The sequence below is a fragment of the Epinephelus fuscoguttatus genome, linkage group LG22 (assembly GCF_011397635.1).
Source record: "Epinephelus fuscoguttatus linkage group LG22, E.fuscoguttatus.final_Chr_v1".
NCBI lineage: Eukaryota > Metazoa > Chordata > Actinopteri > Perciformes > Serranidae > Epinephelus > Epinephelus fuscoguttatus.
Window position 1 is genome coordinate 29,612,629 of NC_064773.1, and position 17,418 is coordinate 29,630,046.

The 17,418-nt window shown below is 40.4% G+C and overlaps 1 protein-coding gene across 1 annotated transcript in view; it reads right to left on the bottom strand.

Annotated features, from left to right (window-relative positions):
* Window positions 1–1,031: 1,031 nt before the first annotated feature.
* The window catches only part of LOC125883207 (alpha-N-acetylgalactosaminide alpha-2,6-sialyltransferase 1-like), a 59,089-nt gene continuing 42,702 nt past the window's right edge, over window positions 1,032–17,418 (bottom strand). Inside the window, exons 3-8 of the mRNA XM_049567425.1 lie at window positions 16,595–16,757; window positions 3,418–3,556; window positions 3,222–3,325; window positions 2,681–2,764; window positions 1,995–2,094; window positions 1,032–1,232 (exon numbers count right to left, since the gene is read on the bottom strand). Coding sequence (XP_049423382.1) covers window positions 1,032–1,232; window positions 1,995–2,094; window positions 2,681–2,764; window positions 3,222–3,325; window positions 3,418–3,556; window positions 16,595–16,757 — 791 coding nt within the window. The remainder of the gene's footprint in view (window positions 1,233–1,994; window positions 2,095–2,680; window positions 2,765–3,221; window positions 3,326–3,417; window positions 3,557–16,594; window positions 16,758–17,418) is intronic.

Here is a 17,418-nt window from a genome sequence, read left to right on the forward strand (position 1 = left end):
ATTAACAATGGCACCATTGTTGCCTTCACTCCCCAAATCTTTTCTAGCTCCTCTTTCAGCTCTTGGTATTTTTCCAGCTTCTTGTGTTCCTTCTTCCTGATGTTGCTGTCGCTCTGGATAGCTACATCTAACACCACTGTAGAGCCGCTGCTCCTTCACGTCAAAAAGGGGTCAGTTGAGGTGGTACAGGCATCTGATCAGGTTGCCTCCTAGGTGCCTTCCGCTGGAGGTGTTTCGGGCATGTCCTACTGGTAGGAGGCCCCGGGGTAGACCCAGAACACACTGGAGGGATTATATACTGTATCTCATCTGGCCTGGGAACACGTTGGGGTCCCCCAGGAGGAGCTGGAAAGCGTTGCTGGGGAGAGGGACGTCTGGGGTGCTTTGCTTGACCTGTTGCCCCCGTGACCCAGCCCCAGATAAGCGGAAGAAAATGGATGGATGGATGGATGGATGGATGGATGGAAGGTTCCCATTTGCCTGCGGGACCCCAAGACCCCCTCGGTTCTGAACATATAGATATACATATCTTTTTTTTTTTTATTATTTTATCAGTCGGCCTGCACCATATTTTATTACAGTGCAACATACGATGGCCAAATGAAACCTAATTGTCCAGCTCCTTAATTTCATAGATGATAACATTGGATATTTTAATACTACACTGACCGCCAAACCACTGTTAGCATATATATATTTAACTGTTATACTGTTTTCCACCTCTAGTCAATCAATTTTAAGTGATAACAGTTGTAAAGTTTTCTGTTTCTACTTAATATTAAAACTAATTACGAAAAACTACTAATATTATTAACATCACGGTTCAGTTTCCAGTGCTGTTACACTTTGTCTACAGAGAGGTGTTAGATGTATTTTGTCCACCACATTTATATCAATGAGAGTCAAATGAATATTAGAATATATAGGAAAGTCTTCCTAAGGTGTAGAAACGTCAGTCACATACTGTCTCACATGGTTTGGGTAAACTGACCTAGATTCTTGATGCCATCCTCAGTCTATCAGTATCAGTGTTACTTCGGCTTTTCTGTCCCTTTTTCTGAGTCCGGTCCTTGATAGAGCCTCAGTATTTTGCTGTCATGTAGTTTTTTCCAAGTCTTCATCTCCAGGATATAGTCGTGATTGGCGTAGAAAACAACACGAGTTTTATCTTTCTGATAGTAGTAGTTATTGTATTTCTTGTAGTCCTCAGTCATGAATCCGTATGCACTCACCTGAAAACGACAAAACAGAGAACAGGGACAATTGCAAATAACTCACACCAAGACATGATTTGTTAAAAGAAAAGTTTGGCATCTTATAGAAATGTGCTTGTTCAATTTTATGCTGAGAGTTAGACAAGAACATCGGTCTTCTCATCTTACAAAATATCACATGGTGGACACGAAATGTTTTAAAATTAATTTTTAGCAACATGAAAACTATGCCAATGCTAAGTCGACAATCACAGTTTCACAAACCCTGTTAATGTGGTTAACGGTAGAATACAATCACAGTTAGGTTAATGGTAGGAAAGATTACGTTTTTGATCAAAATCAAACAAAGACGTAATTGAGGTAAACTTACCTACTTTGTGTCACTAGGTAAAGTACCTGTGTAAAGCTCTTTGTGTAGTTACGTAAAGTAGATCACATCACATCTACCTCTGCTTTCACATGGGACACAAACAGTGATCTCCTGGTTGAAAGTCCGTGTTTGTGTGACCAATCCACCACACTGTTTGCCCATGATCAGGGACTTTTTCACTCTTCATACCAATTTATGTGTCCACCAAGACAAAAGAGCTTCACTGACTTTACATTGGATTTGTTTTTGTGTTGCCAGCTTGTAATTTCAACACATTTTGTGCCCACCACTACGTAATATGCTGCAGATTTCATTTCTGAGACCGGGCTGATACTGAATGCATCATGTTTATGGAGGCATGAACTACAGCATAGACGACATGTGGAGAAGTTTAAGTAATATTAACTTACAGTGTCACAGGTTTGCAGAGCCAGGAAGACAGTGAATGCCCCGTTGGTTGGTCTGACTATTGCCCAGTGTGAACTATTCAGAGAACGAGACTTTAAGAACCTGTGGGTAATAAACAGTGTGATATAATGATCATATGAACTTATATATTATAAGTCTTTCACATATAAGATGAGACAAACAACAACTTCCAAAGTGACCATTAAGTCAAAACAGCTTTATTTAAGGAAGTGCTTTTAGTTTGAGATTCCCTGTCGACTCTTGATTATATTTATTTTTTATATTTATCTCTTGCTTTTATTATAATTATTTGTAATGTTCTAACCAAACCCTAACCACAGCGTTGCCACATCATAAAACACTGAGACAAGAACATTTTGCAGCAGCATGCAAAATCTAGTATTTCCATCAAGCCACGACCTCATTCCTGCAGCACTTGCATGCTGTTTTGTGAAGCACTTTGGGCTGCACCTCCACATGAAAATGTAACATACATAAAGTTATTTCAGAGGTACTCAGATCTTGTAAATAAGTAAAAGTATAAATACAACAGTTTGGAAACACTTACTTCAAAATTGTACTTAAGTGCAGCACATGACTAAATGTATGTTACATTCCACCACTGGTTATTATCATTGTTGTCATGAACCATAAAGAGTGAAAGAGTTGGGTAGGATTGTGAGGGGACCTGTTTTTGATGTATCTGAGGAAATCCTGGTGCAGAACATAGAAGCGGGACTCGTTGTACTGCCCAGAGTAGTACGTCCTTGGCCTGCGGGGTTAAAATAAGACAGTCAATGGCGATAATGAAAAAAAAGTTGCAAAGCTGGCTTTTTTTATCTCCTGTCTGTACGGTGCAGATAATACATTTGGCTGGAGCTTCAACCAAAATCATGCATTGTAAGAATTTCCCTTCTAGTATGATTAAACTGCCTGATTTTTTTTTTTTTGTGACTTCCTGTCTGAGCCACAAAAGGGGCATATAGTGTATGTTTAATATGACTTGTAACCTCCACAAAATGTACCAACTGATGCCCTTTTTCATTATTTTAGTAACTCATGAGTCAGATTTGATTAAAGTCTAACTGTCATCAGGTCACCATGTTTATGGAGACACACTTCCAGGCCCAATCTGATATGTTCCAGCACTGGATATACTGTGTATGTGTTTTAGTGTTTGGGTGTACGTGCTTCCTTCTACTAATAATATATAGAGAGTTGATACTAACTTATTGTTTTTATATGAGCCATTAGTAATCATTTCTCCTCTCAGAAGACCTACGAGCCAATTGTAATCCCTCCTCGCCTCAGGTATCATCACGTATTTTATACCCTGCCAAAAGGAAGAGGATGACAGGTGAGTGTGTATGTGTGAGGTATAAATTACAAATTACAATATTACATATTACATTCAAGCTTTAATACCTCATCATGAGGGGCACCTTTGTATCCGTACTTCCTGGATATTATTAGCGAAGATGTGATGGAGTGTGCTGTGTGAACATACACAGAAGTTCTGTTTCCCACGTCCTCCTCGTAACCTTTGGTGACAGCACTGTTCATCCTGCCGCACAAACAGATCCAAATGTGACAGTGACCATCACAAATTAATTTCAGTTAGCAGAAACTAATTTGTGATACCCACAAAGAATCTGAATCAAGTTTACTGTAAGCTCAAGCATGACAGCGGCTGTCAGTAGCTCTCAGTTTACTTACTTACTTACTTACTCAGTGTACTACATGCAAAAGGCAAATGGGTAAAAATAAATTCATTGAAAGTGACATAAATCTGTCTAATGCAAAAGCATAGTTATTGTGATAACTGCACAGAAACTTAAAGGCTGTTTAACAAAACAAACTGCCATTTTGACATGGCTGAGGTAAAAGTTCATGAGTGTGAAGACCTGTGGGAAAAAACTCTTGTTTCAGCTCACAGTCATCCGTCTGAAATGCCTGCTGAAGGAGAGGTCACATTATTTGGTGGCTGGGCAGAAGGGTCTTTGATGATCTGCTTTGTAGTTCAAAGGGTGGGAACACCCTGGACAGGCAGGGCGGCACGGACTTTCTATTCAGTTGAGTTATGATTGTGTAATGTCTTTGTTGCATTTGGAGGCTGGTCCAAATGAGGCTGTAAGAGCTGAGCAGACGACAGAATAACTGTTGTGTAGAACTGGATGAACTGCTCTAGGTTGGTTGAACAACATTGAATGTGTGTAGGAAAGCAAGTCATTACTTTGAGTGGTTGTGAGGATGGTTGGATGTACTGCCAAATTCAGGGAAACAACATTAGAGGCAGCTTTTGGTAGTTAAATGAACATTACGTTCACAGGCAACAGCTCTGGTGGACATTCCCCCAGTCAGCCTGCCAACAGCACACCTCCTCAAAACTTGGGGCATCTGTTGCATTGCGTTGTGTGATCAAAATGCACATCATAGAGTGGCCTTTTACTGTGACCATCCCAAGGTGCAGCTGTGTGGTAATGATGCTGTTTAATCAGCATCTTGATACGACACACCTGTCAGGTGCCCGGATTATTTTGAAAAAGAAGAAGTGATCACCAGGGCTGCCCCCTAGTGGTCAAGCAGAAAGGTCAAAAGTCGGCAAGATTTCATTAGTCGCTTAGGTGCAGAATCCTATGTGACTGGACCATGTTGGAATTTAATTTGAAAAGACAGACACAGGAAGTGGCCACGCTCAGCAGTCAGACAGGAGTCACGTTACAATCCAGTCACAGCCGACAGATATCTTTCCCTTCTTCTGTAAATATTCAGTCTGATAAATACGGAAATGTTGATGATGTTAGTGCAGGGCTACCCAGAGCTTTACATCTGTCCCACGGACAATAGGCCTACACACTTATAAACAGCTCCTGGAAGAAGATCAGCTCTGCACTCAGGATTTCAGGTAAATAGGCTATACGGTGCTTGTTAAGGTTGCTGAGCAACCCTAGACAAAACCAGCCACCATGCTCTTGAAAGCTAACGCAAAAAAAGCACAAGAGTAGCACTTAGCGCCCGACCTGGTGTTTTCCAGGCAGTTAAAGACGCAGCGTGTGTACGGCCTCTAATTTCCAGGGCTGGTACCTGCGGTTATTCCACAGGCTAGTTAATAACATTACTGGCAGGAAATCCAAAGATCATTTTGAGAAGGTGAAGGACAAACCCAAGGTGATATGTAAACTCATCTTCATTGGTAGACTACAAACATGACATATCATCTAAAACATGAAATGGCTACATGTCCAAAATATATAATTTAACAATTAAATTAATATCATAAACATGTGGGTGACTAGTCGACTAATGGCCCTAATGACAACTAGGTTGACTAAGAATATTGTTAGTTGTGGGCATTTTTTAACAAACATTTTAACAAATTTGCTACCAAAATTTAAGATAAATTCATCTTTGAGTGCATAAAAAGTCTGAGATCTTTAACTTAAACCTGTAGGTAAAACAAAAGTGTTGCATTTTATATTAAATTGCTGAGCTTTCAGTCTATTCGACCTTTGAAGGTCGAATAGACTGAAAGTGAGACACTGCATAGATGTAAGTGTGCGGAAATCTTCCTCTATCGTTAAAGTCCAAGTTGAATTGCAAGTGGTTTTCAATTTTGTCAAGTCTTAAGTTATCAAAGTTGTGACTCGAGTCTGACTTGAGTCTATAGCCCCGTTTCCACCAAGCAGTACGGTACGGTTCAGTTCGGGACACTGTTTTTCTGTTTTTACTGTGAAAAGTTATGGATGGTACGCGCGCTGGCCACCTGGCACTCAATATGCTGCTGTAGTGGTTTGTTTTCCAGACATGTGAGTATCTTTGAGCAGTGAAAGTTATTATTTATTTCTTTTTACTTGTCGGCAGTGATTTGTTTTCCACAGAGCTCTACGTGCGAGCATTTGACTCGCATTTGCGACTTAAAATAGTTTTGTGCGAGCAAAATAAATCATTCAGGAGCTCGCTGTGTGAGTACAGATTTCAACCAGCAGCAGAAACGAAAGGTGAATCCTGCCGGTTGTGGGTTGAATGGGGGTCACAGACAGGAATACGGCGGTCAAATAGCATAAGATAACGGCTTACCGGCGTCAAGAAGTCCGACTCCAGGTCCAGTAGCATAATTTCCTTTTTTTCCTTTTTCGTTGGCGTCATGACGGCCCAGTAGTACCTGGACAACCGAGCCATGGCGGCACACAGGTATGTGGCGTGTCAGAGGAGAAACGAGCTGTTCACATTTCTCTCTTTGTGGCAGGTAACACCCACAAACCTCACCGCACTTTAGGGACTGTTCTTTACTTATGAAGGGACTGTTCTTTTCTTGTCAGGGGAGGAGGGTAGTTGGTTGATTTTTATTTTATTTATTTATTTTATTTTGATCCCCCCTATGTTAATCACTTATTGATGCTGTTTTTGAAGTATGAATAAGTCAATAAGTAATTTATTCCATTGAAATATCACTGATGTATTATAGAAAAGTGATCTATCTTTTTATAAATGACAAAAGGCACATCTGCCTCTTTTTTGCTGTGGTATCGTGATACTACTCAGAACCGTGATACTTTCACTGGTATCGTACCGTGGGTTCCAATTTTGGTACCGTGACAACACTATCTCACACACACACACAGATGCACTCTCTCTCTTCTAATATGAGATAAAAGAACAACTGAACCTTATTTACCTTAGTGAAAGGGTATTCATTTGAATGCAACCATAAGCCAAAATTCTTTAAACTTATTTTTTTGTTACTATGAAATGCACTTTTTCAGTTTGTTTACATAGACAAGTCTAACATGTTCAGTGCAATTATTTTCTATATATATTTATTTTTTTGAACTTCTGGAATTAACTTTTTCAGTTTGTAATCCCGATGCATGTATTTGCATCAGTTCAAGGGGCCTTTATTTTTATATCAGTAAGTAATGCACCTTATTTAAATTGATGTTCATTTGAGATATTAAATAGTTTTTTTGTTTGATATCTTTTCGAAAATGTTTGAGATGCTTGCCAATAATTATCAGTTATCAGTTATCGGTATCAGCCTTTAGGAGCTGAAAGTTATCAGTTATTGGTATCGGTTTAAAAGAAAAGTTATCTTGCATCCCTAGCACAAATGAAATATTTTGAGGTTCGCCTGAAAAAAAAAAAGCATTTTTAGGATGAGTATCTTTGGAATGATGCAGCAGCAGCTCTAAACCTCTATCAAATCATAGTACAATATGTAAACATTAACTCTGCAAAGGTTGATTCTGATAAAGTGAAGCAGAACAATATTAGAGAGGTTTTAGTACAGAAAATTCAGGCGAGCTCTCCAAAATTACACCATGTTTGCATGTGATTTTTGTTATGTACAATCCTATTTCTTCAATCAATCAATCAATTTTATTTATAAAGCCCAATATCACAAATCACAATTTGCCTCACAGGGCTGTACAGCATACGACATCCCTCTGTCCTTATGACCCTCGCAGCAGATAAGGAAAAACTCCCCAAAAAAACCCTTTAACGGGGAAAAAAAAGGTAGAAACCTCAGGAAGAGCAACTGAGGAGGGAACCCTCTTCCAGGACGGACAGACGAGCAATAGATGTCGTACAGAACAGATCAACATGATAAATTAAAAGTAATCCGTATGACACAATGAGACAGAAAGAGAGAGAGAGAGAGAGAGAGAGAGAGAGAGAGAGAGAGAGAGAGAGAGAGAGAGAGATGCAGGACAGACGGTAATGACAGTAGCTTACAACAACATTATTGAAAGTAATAATATTATAGTAGATTCTTTCATTTTTTGTTTCTGTAAATCCCTACTGATGTTTAGGGTATACACATACAACTGTCTGTTCTGTTTTTTTACTCTATTTCCCACTCCAAACTGACCAATATGCACCTACTACATTTGAACCTGTTTCTATTCTGAGCTTTGGAGGCCCGTATCTTGCGACGGCTTGGCCGATTTGATTGATTAACACCTCGTTTGATTCGTTGGAGCCATGTAATGACGCTATACCCACCAAAACGAGATCAGCAGATCAGCAACGCGTTGTGGGGAGATGTCGGCTGCTGTGAGTGGTCATTGTTTTTGTTCCCCCAGAACCTTTTTCCCGCCCGGACTCATTTGAATGAGTGATTTGGAGTATACATGTGGAAAGAGTGGAGTCTCAGCTTTCATTTGAGATGAACGGTGTGTGTTTTGAATAACGTGGTCGAGTTAGAGCCCTAAATATACAGAGTGGGTTGGGATATTGGTGCTGCTGGAGTTAGTTGTTGTTGTTGTTGTTTATTTAGTTGATGTTAAAACTGAGTTTGGGGCATGTAAAATGTTTTTTACAGCCTTATAGCTGAGGTTCTGCTGTTAAATTTGATGGGCAACATCACTATATTCTTCTGATCAGTGTATTGATACACACCAGGCCTTTAGTAGCAGCTCTAGAGGTCCCCCAGTTGGGGGCTCAACAGGGTTTAACTTAGAGCGTTCAGAGCGTGAAGCGGCAGCCAAAGGTGCCAGCGTCCTCTCAAACTTCATGAGCTCTTTACTGTGACATCTGTGCAGTGAGGGAAGAGGAACCTGTAGAGAGATAAAAATGCCAAAATTGTTTGGTCCCCGTGGGTGATAGGGGCCTACCAAGTTGTGAGAATGATCCCTTTAGCCCCTGGACTAATAGGGCCCCATTCTATTTGTTTGTTTGAAGTTCTGGCTGCACTAGTTACCTGTCAGGGGCTGGTGACATCAGATGGTCAGGTGAATAATCTAATAACCTACTTTTATGATGACATTCTTTGGCACATATAAATGCAATTTTGGGGTGATTGGCTTATTTCATAATAATGGTAAACACATACATACATGCCTTTTGGTTTTGTTATTCCTTATTCCATGTCTGCCTATAATTCATATGTGTTTAGGTGTATACATTTTTTAAAGGGAGCAAGGTACTGATGAAATCTTTGCTGCATTGTGTGCAGCAACTGTCTGTGAACATTCAGTCCAAATTTGGTCACATTCTGATAATTATTTCCCGAGATTCATGTGCTAAGGCCCATGCCCTTTCAGTGAGCCAGATGTGCATGCGCTGGTATCCTGATGGTTCAGGGGTTACTCTCCTGCCAAATCCATCCTTCCTGCCAAAGAGAGTGTCTTCCTCACATGTAAATGAAGCCATCGAGTTGGTGGCATTTAATCCATCGGGTTCTTCTCAGAGGCACTTCATATTATAGATGTGTTTTCTTGATATTGGTCCAGTTAATACATACTGAGACATGTTTTGTACTTTTTTCTCTTCTATGAGATGTTTTTCTGTGATTACCAGGATTCTGCTTGGTGCTCTGGTGATTGCCTAATGCCATGCAGCTGTGTGATTGGGAGTGGAGGTTATTTCTGCATGCCTCACCCTGCTTTTCTGTCTTTTCACACACTGAGGAAGACATTGTCAAAACCGGTCTGTGTGTGTTTAATCGCCTGTACCAGTTAGGTATTAAAAGTTGGTAACAAAGGAAAGGACACCAAGTGTTGCTGGCTTTTTCTTGTTTATACAGATTGCTAAGTAAACATACACAAAATAAATAGACGTAATTGCTGGCTTCATAGCTAGGTGTGTTCTCTAAAATTGATCAGACATAATTCTGATGTGAGGTAAGAAGTATAATTACACTAATGATGATTATAATAGTTAGAACCAACAGGTGCCTGCTGACAAAAAACAGACAGCTGACAGAAACAGCATTTACTGCACTATGACAGATTTATCCACTCTTTCCAAATCCTGCCTTGAAGCTGCATCTACAGTTTACAGTCCTCAGTTTGAAGCTCAAACACTCACTTTGTAGCCTGCATTAGTGTGCAGAAAAAAGTCGTATGAACTCGACACCTTCTCCTCCACTCACCAATAGGCTCGCATATTCTCGTCCTCAATGCTGCTTTAACCAGCTGCTACATGCGTTGTCTCCTGTATGACTTTACAGGGATCGTTGTAAACAGTAAGTATAGTGGCTGTTGATCAAGACTTGATCTAATGTGATCACAGAATGGATGGCAACAAAAGCAATGAAATTGTTATTATTGAAGTTAAGTTTCCTTTAACCGTCTCACCAGAAGCTATGAATCTAAAACTAACATCAGTGTTGTGACTGACCCTCAAACAGAATTGCTTGTACCATAGTGACCAGGATTCTGCTTGGTGCTCTGGTAATTGCCTAATGCCATGCAGCTGTGTGATTGGGAGTGGAGGTTATTTCTGCATGCCTCACCCTGCTTTTCTGTCTTTTCACACACTGAGGAAGACATTGTCAAAACCAGTCTGTGTGTGTTTAATTGCCTGTACCAGTTAGGTATTAAAAGTTGGTAACAAAGGACACCAAGTGTTGCTGGCTTTTTCTTGTTTATACTGTTGTTCTGTGGCCGAGCACCTCCAGACATTTTTCTTCTTTTTTGAGAGTGCGTGTTGTCTTTCTTCATTGATTTACTTAGCAACCTGAGCATTCAACAACCTGGAACTGATTATTTATATAGTTATAGCATCTCTTCCTTTAACATTTTATTTTCCTACTTCCACCTGTACGCTGCCTCCAGATTAAATAAGATACAGCATCTTAGCAGTGTTGTCACGACACCCGCATTTCTAACTTTGATAACTTGAAAAATATTGATATGCGATACCATTTATGATATCATGGGGAAAAATGACATTAAGGAGATACAAGTTTAAAAAAAAAAAAAAGAATAAAAAGATAAATATAAGGAGACTGTAATATGACGACGACAACTTTCCTTTTCTTGGTAGCATGGAAAAGCAGAATGACAATGACCTCAGTGGAAACAAAGCTTTTATTTACTTTAATTTCACAGATAAGAAACAATAAATTGTGAAGACAATAAAGCCTCCACAAAAATAGTATTATAAGTCTTGTGTGTGATTTATCCTGTCTTCATATGAGCAAAGGAAATCTCTGCTCATCGCTAGGCTAATTTATACAATGTAAAATGCCATAGGCTTGTGCTAGTAACATTAGCATGTAATATTTGTTTGGAAAACGTGTTTAGTATAAGACAGTTGTTTTGTCGGTGAACCTTGTGAGTTGTATTGGAGCCGAATTTTGTAACGTTACCTTTGCTAAATGTTGCTGTTGTTCCTGGCTTCATATGAGTAGAGGAAAAAGTCTCCTAACCGCTAGGCTAATTTATGCAATGTAAAATGCCATAGGCTTGTGCTAATAATGTTAGCATGTTGTATTTGTGGAGAAAATGTGTCCAGATAAAGACAAGTGTTTGTCTGTGAATGCTGCGAGTCATAGTGAAGCTGATTACAACTGTTTACAGTAGGGATGTCCCGATCACATTTTTTTGCCCCCACGTCCGAGTCCGAGTCATTTGATTCTGAGTATCTGCCGATACCGAGTCCCGATCCGATACTTCAGCAATGCATTAATAAGAAGAAGAAAAAAAAGAGAACACATCCAAGTTGTCCTTTAAGTTTTTTTATTTAAATGACAGTATCCAACATGATACCTTTTTTATATGGCTCTTTTATTAAGTTTTGTTAGTGCAGCATTGGTTCAAACCAAGTAAACAAAATAAAATCTCTTTGTAGCTTTTCAGTGGTGCAGCACAAAATAACCATGTAAACAAATTCAATTTAAATAAATCTTTTTTAGATAAACAAACTAGATGATGTCTGTAAAATAAAATCTCAATAATTCCACATAGTGCAGCATTGTAGAAGTACAACTAAAGCACCTTACTCCACCTCCAAGAGGTAGCTTTACATTCAGTCACAAGTCAGAAAATAAAATCCCATTTAGGCTTAGTGCAGAATTAGACTAACTAGTCTAGTATTAAAATGAGCAACAGAAATGTCAATTCAAAGTGGTGTAGCAGCTTAATTTTAACATGAAATAAAAGATTTCCAGCTTATTGGAATAACACCATTCAAGTATAAAACATCAACATGAATATAAAATTGCAAGGCACTGGTTTGTTATCACCTCTTAAATGTGCTCTATATTGAGCTCAACTCTTACTCTCACTCTACGGCTTCAAAATGAAGTGGATGTTTTGTTTTTTTTAAGAAAATCAGCATCTCTACCTTGTCAGGGGAGAGCCGATTCCTTTTCTCATCAAGGATGTTTGACACTGCACTAAAGAGTCTCTCACTGTCCACTGAGGTGCAGGGGGCACAGAGAAATTTGGTTGCAACAGCAGCCAGTGAGGGGAACTGTGTAGCATGTGTTTTCCAGTAGTCTAGTGGATTGCTTTTCCTAGGGATGGTTTGCTCTGAGAGGTAGGTCTGCACCTGGACATCTGCTGATGTGTACTCACGGATTGGGCCTCTGACTGACACTCTTCTAAGATCTCGTCTAAGACGCTGCCCAGGCTGCTTCTTGCTTCTTGACGAGGTGCCTTGCTCACAGGCTCTGCTGCCTCTGGCTCTTTACTGGCGGCCCTGTTCTCCTCTATCTTCATCACCTCCTGGATGAGGGATTCTTTAGCAAGCCTCAGGTTGTCTGACTTTGTGAAGTATCTAAAAAAAGATAAATGTAACAATGACCCACAATTTAAAAAAAATGTAAGGCAAGACACCACATAGCACAGCAGTTAAGTCGGGGAACTGCCTTACATCTACTTAATTGAATAAAAATCATCTAACCATTAACAGAGCTAAATCTAAATTTAAGAAAAAAAAATAGACATTGGCTTGAATAATTTATACTGGTGGTGACTTATGTGATTTATTATAAAATAAAAATGATTATCATAGCATTCAAATGGTACATTTACTGTACTTGCCTGTCTTTGTATCTTGGATCCACTAAAGTAGCGATGCTGTACAGTGGCTCCTTTTCTACCTCAGCAAAGCGGGTCTCCACTGCCTCTAAAAGAGTACTTTTCATGGTTCTGACACCCTGGTCAGTGGTTTGCTCCTGAGACAGGACATGTCTGAGGGCTGTTGAGAGAATGATTGGATGGATAAATGGTTTACTTAGAACAATATAAAATAAAATAAAAATTGTAATTCTTTAATTAAAAAAAAATAGAAAATAAAACTCAAAAATAACCTGTAATGGCAGGGATTACATCCGCTGCAGTTGCAGTCTCCTTGCTCACATCCCTGGTCAGTTCTTCAAAGGGAGCTAACACTTCAGCTGTCTTCTCCATCAGGGTCCACTGGTTAGCTGTCAGTGTGGCAGGGAGGTTGTGGTCAGCTGCATAGACACTGAGAGCCCGCTTTTGCTCCAGAATGCTCTGTAGCATGTAAAGGCTACTGTTCCATCGAACCTGCACATCCTGCTGCAGGCGCTTGACTGCTATCTTCAGATCAATCTGGATATCTTCCAGACGTGAATAAGCCAAAGGAGAATGTTTGAAATGGCCTATAATCTTCCTGGCGTTAGCCAGTGTGTCTGTGATGCTGCGCTGAGAGAGCAGACCCTCGTGCACGACAAGTTGAAGCGTGTGCGCGACACAGCCCAAACTCGGTACTCCCATGTCATCCATGGCCTTCTTCATATTTCGAGCATTGTCACGCAAAATTACATGGACCCGTTGCTTTTCAATTCCCCAACTGTTCCCCAACTGTTCAGCAAGGCCACACGTCGTAAATTAAAAGTGGAGTCGACCCATTGTGCAGTACAGCTAAGCAGTGACATCGGACAAACAGACGAACTCTATATGTCTGTGGTAAACCCAAAAGCAGGCACCTCTGATGAAAGGGCTAACAGGTGGTCATGTAGCTTGTTGTGAATGGCCGGCAGAGCCGTGTCGGTAAAGTAGTGACGAGAAGGCAACTCATACCGTGGCTCCAGGTGCTCCAGGAGACGGTGAAATCCGACGTTTGCAACCACAGACAGTGGCTGGTCATCCAACGCGATAAATTCAGCTATCTTGACTGTGATCTTTTTGGCCTTTTCGTTGTCCACAGGCAATTTCTCTTTATTTTTCAACGTCTCTTCCAGTGTCGGCTGGCTCAGTGTCTTCGTCTGAGTTGCCACAGCGAACTCGGAGTATTGGGCGGGATGTTTGTTTTTCAGGTGGCGTATCATATTCGTAGTGTTGAATGCAGCTCTGTCCTTTCCACCACGCGAAATGCCCAATTTGCACACATTACAAGTGGCTGTTGCGCTGCCTTCGCTGTCCAGTTTAAAATACCTCCAAACTGCAGACATTTTCACTGTCCCGAGGTGACACGGGGGGGGGGGTATTAAAAATATTTTTCAATACTCATCTGTGTGAAGAAGTGAACATCCAACGTCAGAGTTAATTACTGTTTGCCGAGCCGAGAGGCTGCATGTAGGCTGCATGAAATGTTAAAGCATTTTCCACCTAAATTATTACATATATTTGAGTTATCTACAAGTTTACTGTACTGTTTGTCATCAACTCGCTTTCAAATGTCCGCCACGGACATTTACACAATGTCACGGATAAACATGGGTATTTAAAAACACATTGTGCTCGTTTAGCACACTATTTCATATAGTTTTTATCTGCTGGAGGGTCGCGTAGGGGAGCATAGTGCGACAAAAATAGAAGAGCCGCGTAAAGTAGAGAGTTGTCGCGCGACAGACGGGGGTTGTCGTGCCGCTCCCGTTGCCAGTGGAGCCACTGTAATTGATTAACAGGGTGGCGAGCTGCTACGGGACTCGCGCTGCAGTTAACACTACTAACAGCGTGAGTTAATGTCTCTGCACATGTTGAGCTTCCACCTATGTTAATACAGACACAGGCTAATAAAACAGCTAATATAACATGATGAGTTAGAGTTGTTTGGACCACTTTTGGACTTGTTTGCCCACATATTTGTACCAAGAGGTCTTTGGATCCGTTCTGCTACTATGTCTGCTTCTTCTTCTTCTGGTGGACCAGGTGCGTTAAGTGCGTCTTTACGATGCATACTGCCACCTATTACACCGGAATTGTAACGACAAGCTACATTCACAGACACCGAGTCCCATTATAATGTGTTTATGAGGTCGAACAGGTAGTGCCAAAAGCAGAAAAATCTATATGTGGCGGAGATAATTTATTCGTGGCGCACTGCCACAGATAAATCAATGTATGGGAAACACTGTTAAAAAACCCTGATGGACTTGTAAAGGTAGAGGGTGATTTAAATATGTTATTCCTGTCATCTTAGACGGTCAAAAAATATTAAACATGAACAACTCTCTCCTAAAACCAAAAGCCAGAGTGCTGAGCACACTACAACAGTTCATTTGGGTTCAAAAAAGAAAACAAACAATCGTTGGGTCCAAAAAAATCAGGCGCATGGTCTGCAAAGCAGCTACAGACTTTATACTCCATGACGTCATGAGCTTGAGACTTCTCTGGTTTTGGTGTTCACAGAGAGCAGCTCATGTTAACAAATATTGGTTGAACTTTCCTAGGCCATGGAAACAAAAATACTGGAATTCTTAATTTGGGGGAGTGTTCCCCTTTAAATTATCAAAGTTTTTCCATTGACGTTAAGTATTTTTCTGTTGATTTGTCTGAGCAACACCTTCATTGATACTCTGTGATTCAGTGTCATAACAGAGTCCAAAAGAGCAATATATGTACTTTTTTGTAGGCTCTTTTAAAAAAGATAAGGGTGATACGTTTGAACCAAAGGGAACCCATCTCTTCTCATCATATTTTGATGCTTGGACAGCACCAGGGGGCGGCCTCAACGCTGACATTTAGTTACACACAGGACCCAGGAAGTCGTCGTAGGAGTAAAAGAGGGCCCAAATGGATGAGGAGCCCTCAAAAAGCCTGCAAGGAATAGTTTGGTTTTCTTTGCAGTTTTTTAATTTATAAATAAGTAGTGCCATATCTAAATTAAAACTGACTGAATAAATCAGTATAAAGACTGAAGTTTGTATAAATAAAAAAGTGGAAGCTCTCTGAGGCCGCTCTCACCTGTTGGACCTGTCGACCTTGTCACAAAGCATCATGTGCACTAACTGGTAGAACTGGGGGTTTTTTCTTAATTAATTATGTCTTGGTTATTTGTTCCTGAGAACAGCAGGGCAGGGCAGGAAAGCAACATTTTTGTTTACCAACTGTCACAAAGGAAAAATCATTTAAAACTGGAGCTGCTCCCCTGTTGACTCATGCTGAACAAATTCATCTCTGCCACCCATTATCTTATTATATTCACGGACCGCGACATGCATGCAGTTGAAGAGTTTGTTTTTCCTAGGTGGAATAAAGTTAACAAGTCCTCCCCATGCACTTCCAGGTTCATTGAGTTAGCTGACGAATAAAGCAAATAGTTTTAAAGAATCTTTGTTCTCCATTGTTTAAAATAACTGAGAAATATTTAAGCAAACAGAAGAAGAAGATGTGAGGCCTTGTGACCGACTGTTGGCAGGTTATATCTATGGTTTATATATATATGCCAGTGTCCAGTTAATATGCCCACAAATCATGTCCTTAAAGGGTCCCTGCAATAACTAAATATTACCTTAGGAATTATAGGCAATGCTAGCGCTCCTTATATCCACCACCTCTGACAGGTGTTAAGCAAAGACATTTTAATTGACACACAGATTTAGATCTTCTCCATGAATTACTTGTCAAGTTGTTTTGAAACCTTATTGCCCGTAAGATTGGGCCCCACCAGGTCTCCTTCTTACCGGAAAACGTAGTCGTGAGCATCGATCTCTTTCCCCATCTTGGAGCCCTTGAGGATCCCCCCAGTGCCCACCACAGCACAACGCACACACCCGCCGCTGCCTGGCTTTGGAAGGAGCAGTGGCTCTTTTGGCTTTGGGATCAACTTCACAGCACTCATCACCTCTGCAGAAACAAAAAACATACATCCATAATGTGTTTCAAAATGCAGAACAGTTCACAACAAGAACATTTTCTGCAAGCAGAACTCACTAACATATTGCTAATGGTGTAAGTGGCTGCTATTGTGTGATTATTGAAGCAACTAGAATTAATATTTTCATAGTAACAGTGGATTAAATGGAAATGTGACAGTGGTCGATCAAAGTGACAAACCTCCAGAGAATTAACACCTCAGTCTGCAGCTTCCCTTGACTTTACAGAGCTTTAGAGTTTCAGCTCATTGTTCAGCTGCCCGACTGCAGCTCTACTGTTTGGGTTCACTTTCATGGTGTATTTTCGGCCGCAGCAGGCAACTATTTTAGTAAGAAAACTCTAAAAAGTCTACTGTACACTTCCTGCTCAGCAGCAAATGGCAGTTAGCAACTAGCTGGTGAACATAGTGGAGCATTTATCAGCTAAAGGCATTTTTCTCAGGAGCCGATGGAGACCTAAAACAGAGCTAAAAGAGAGTGAATATCAGACTGAATTTCATCAGGCAGCTCCAAACCGGACTCCAATACATGCTAATGTTGCTCCATGGCTGCTGGATGTGCACATAAGCAAATGTTTGCTAATATGTAGCTATAACGACTTTATGAGGGGGTGATGTCATAATGTTGTATTT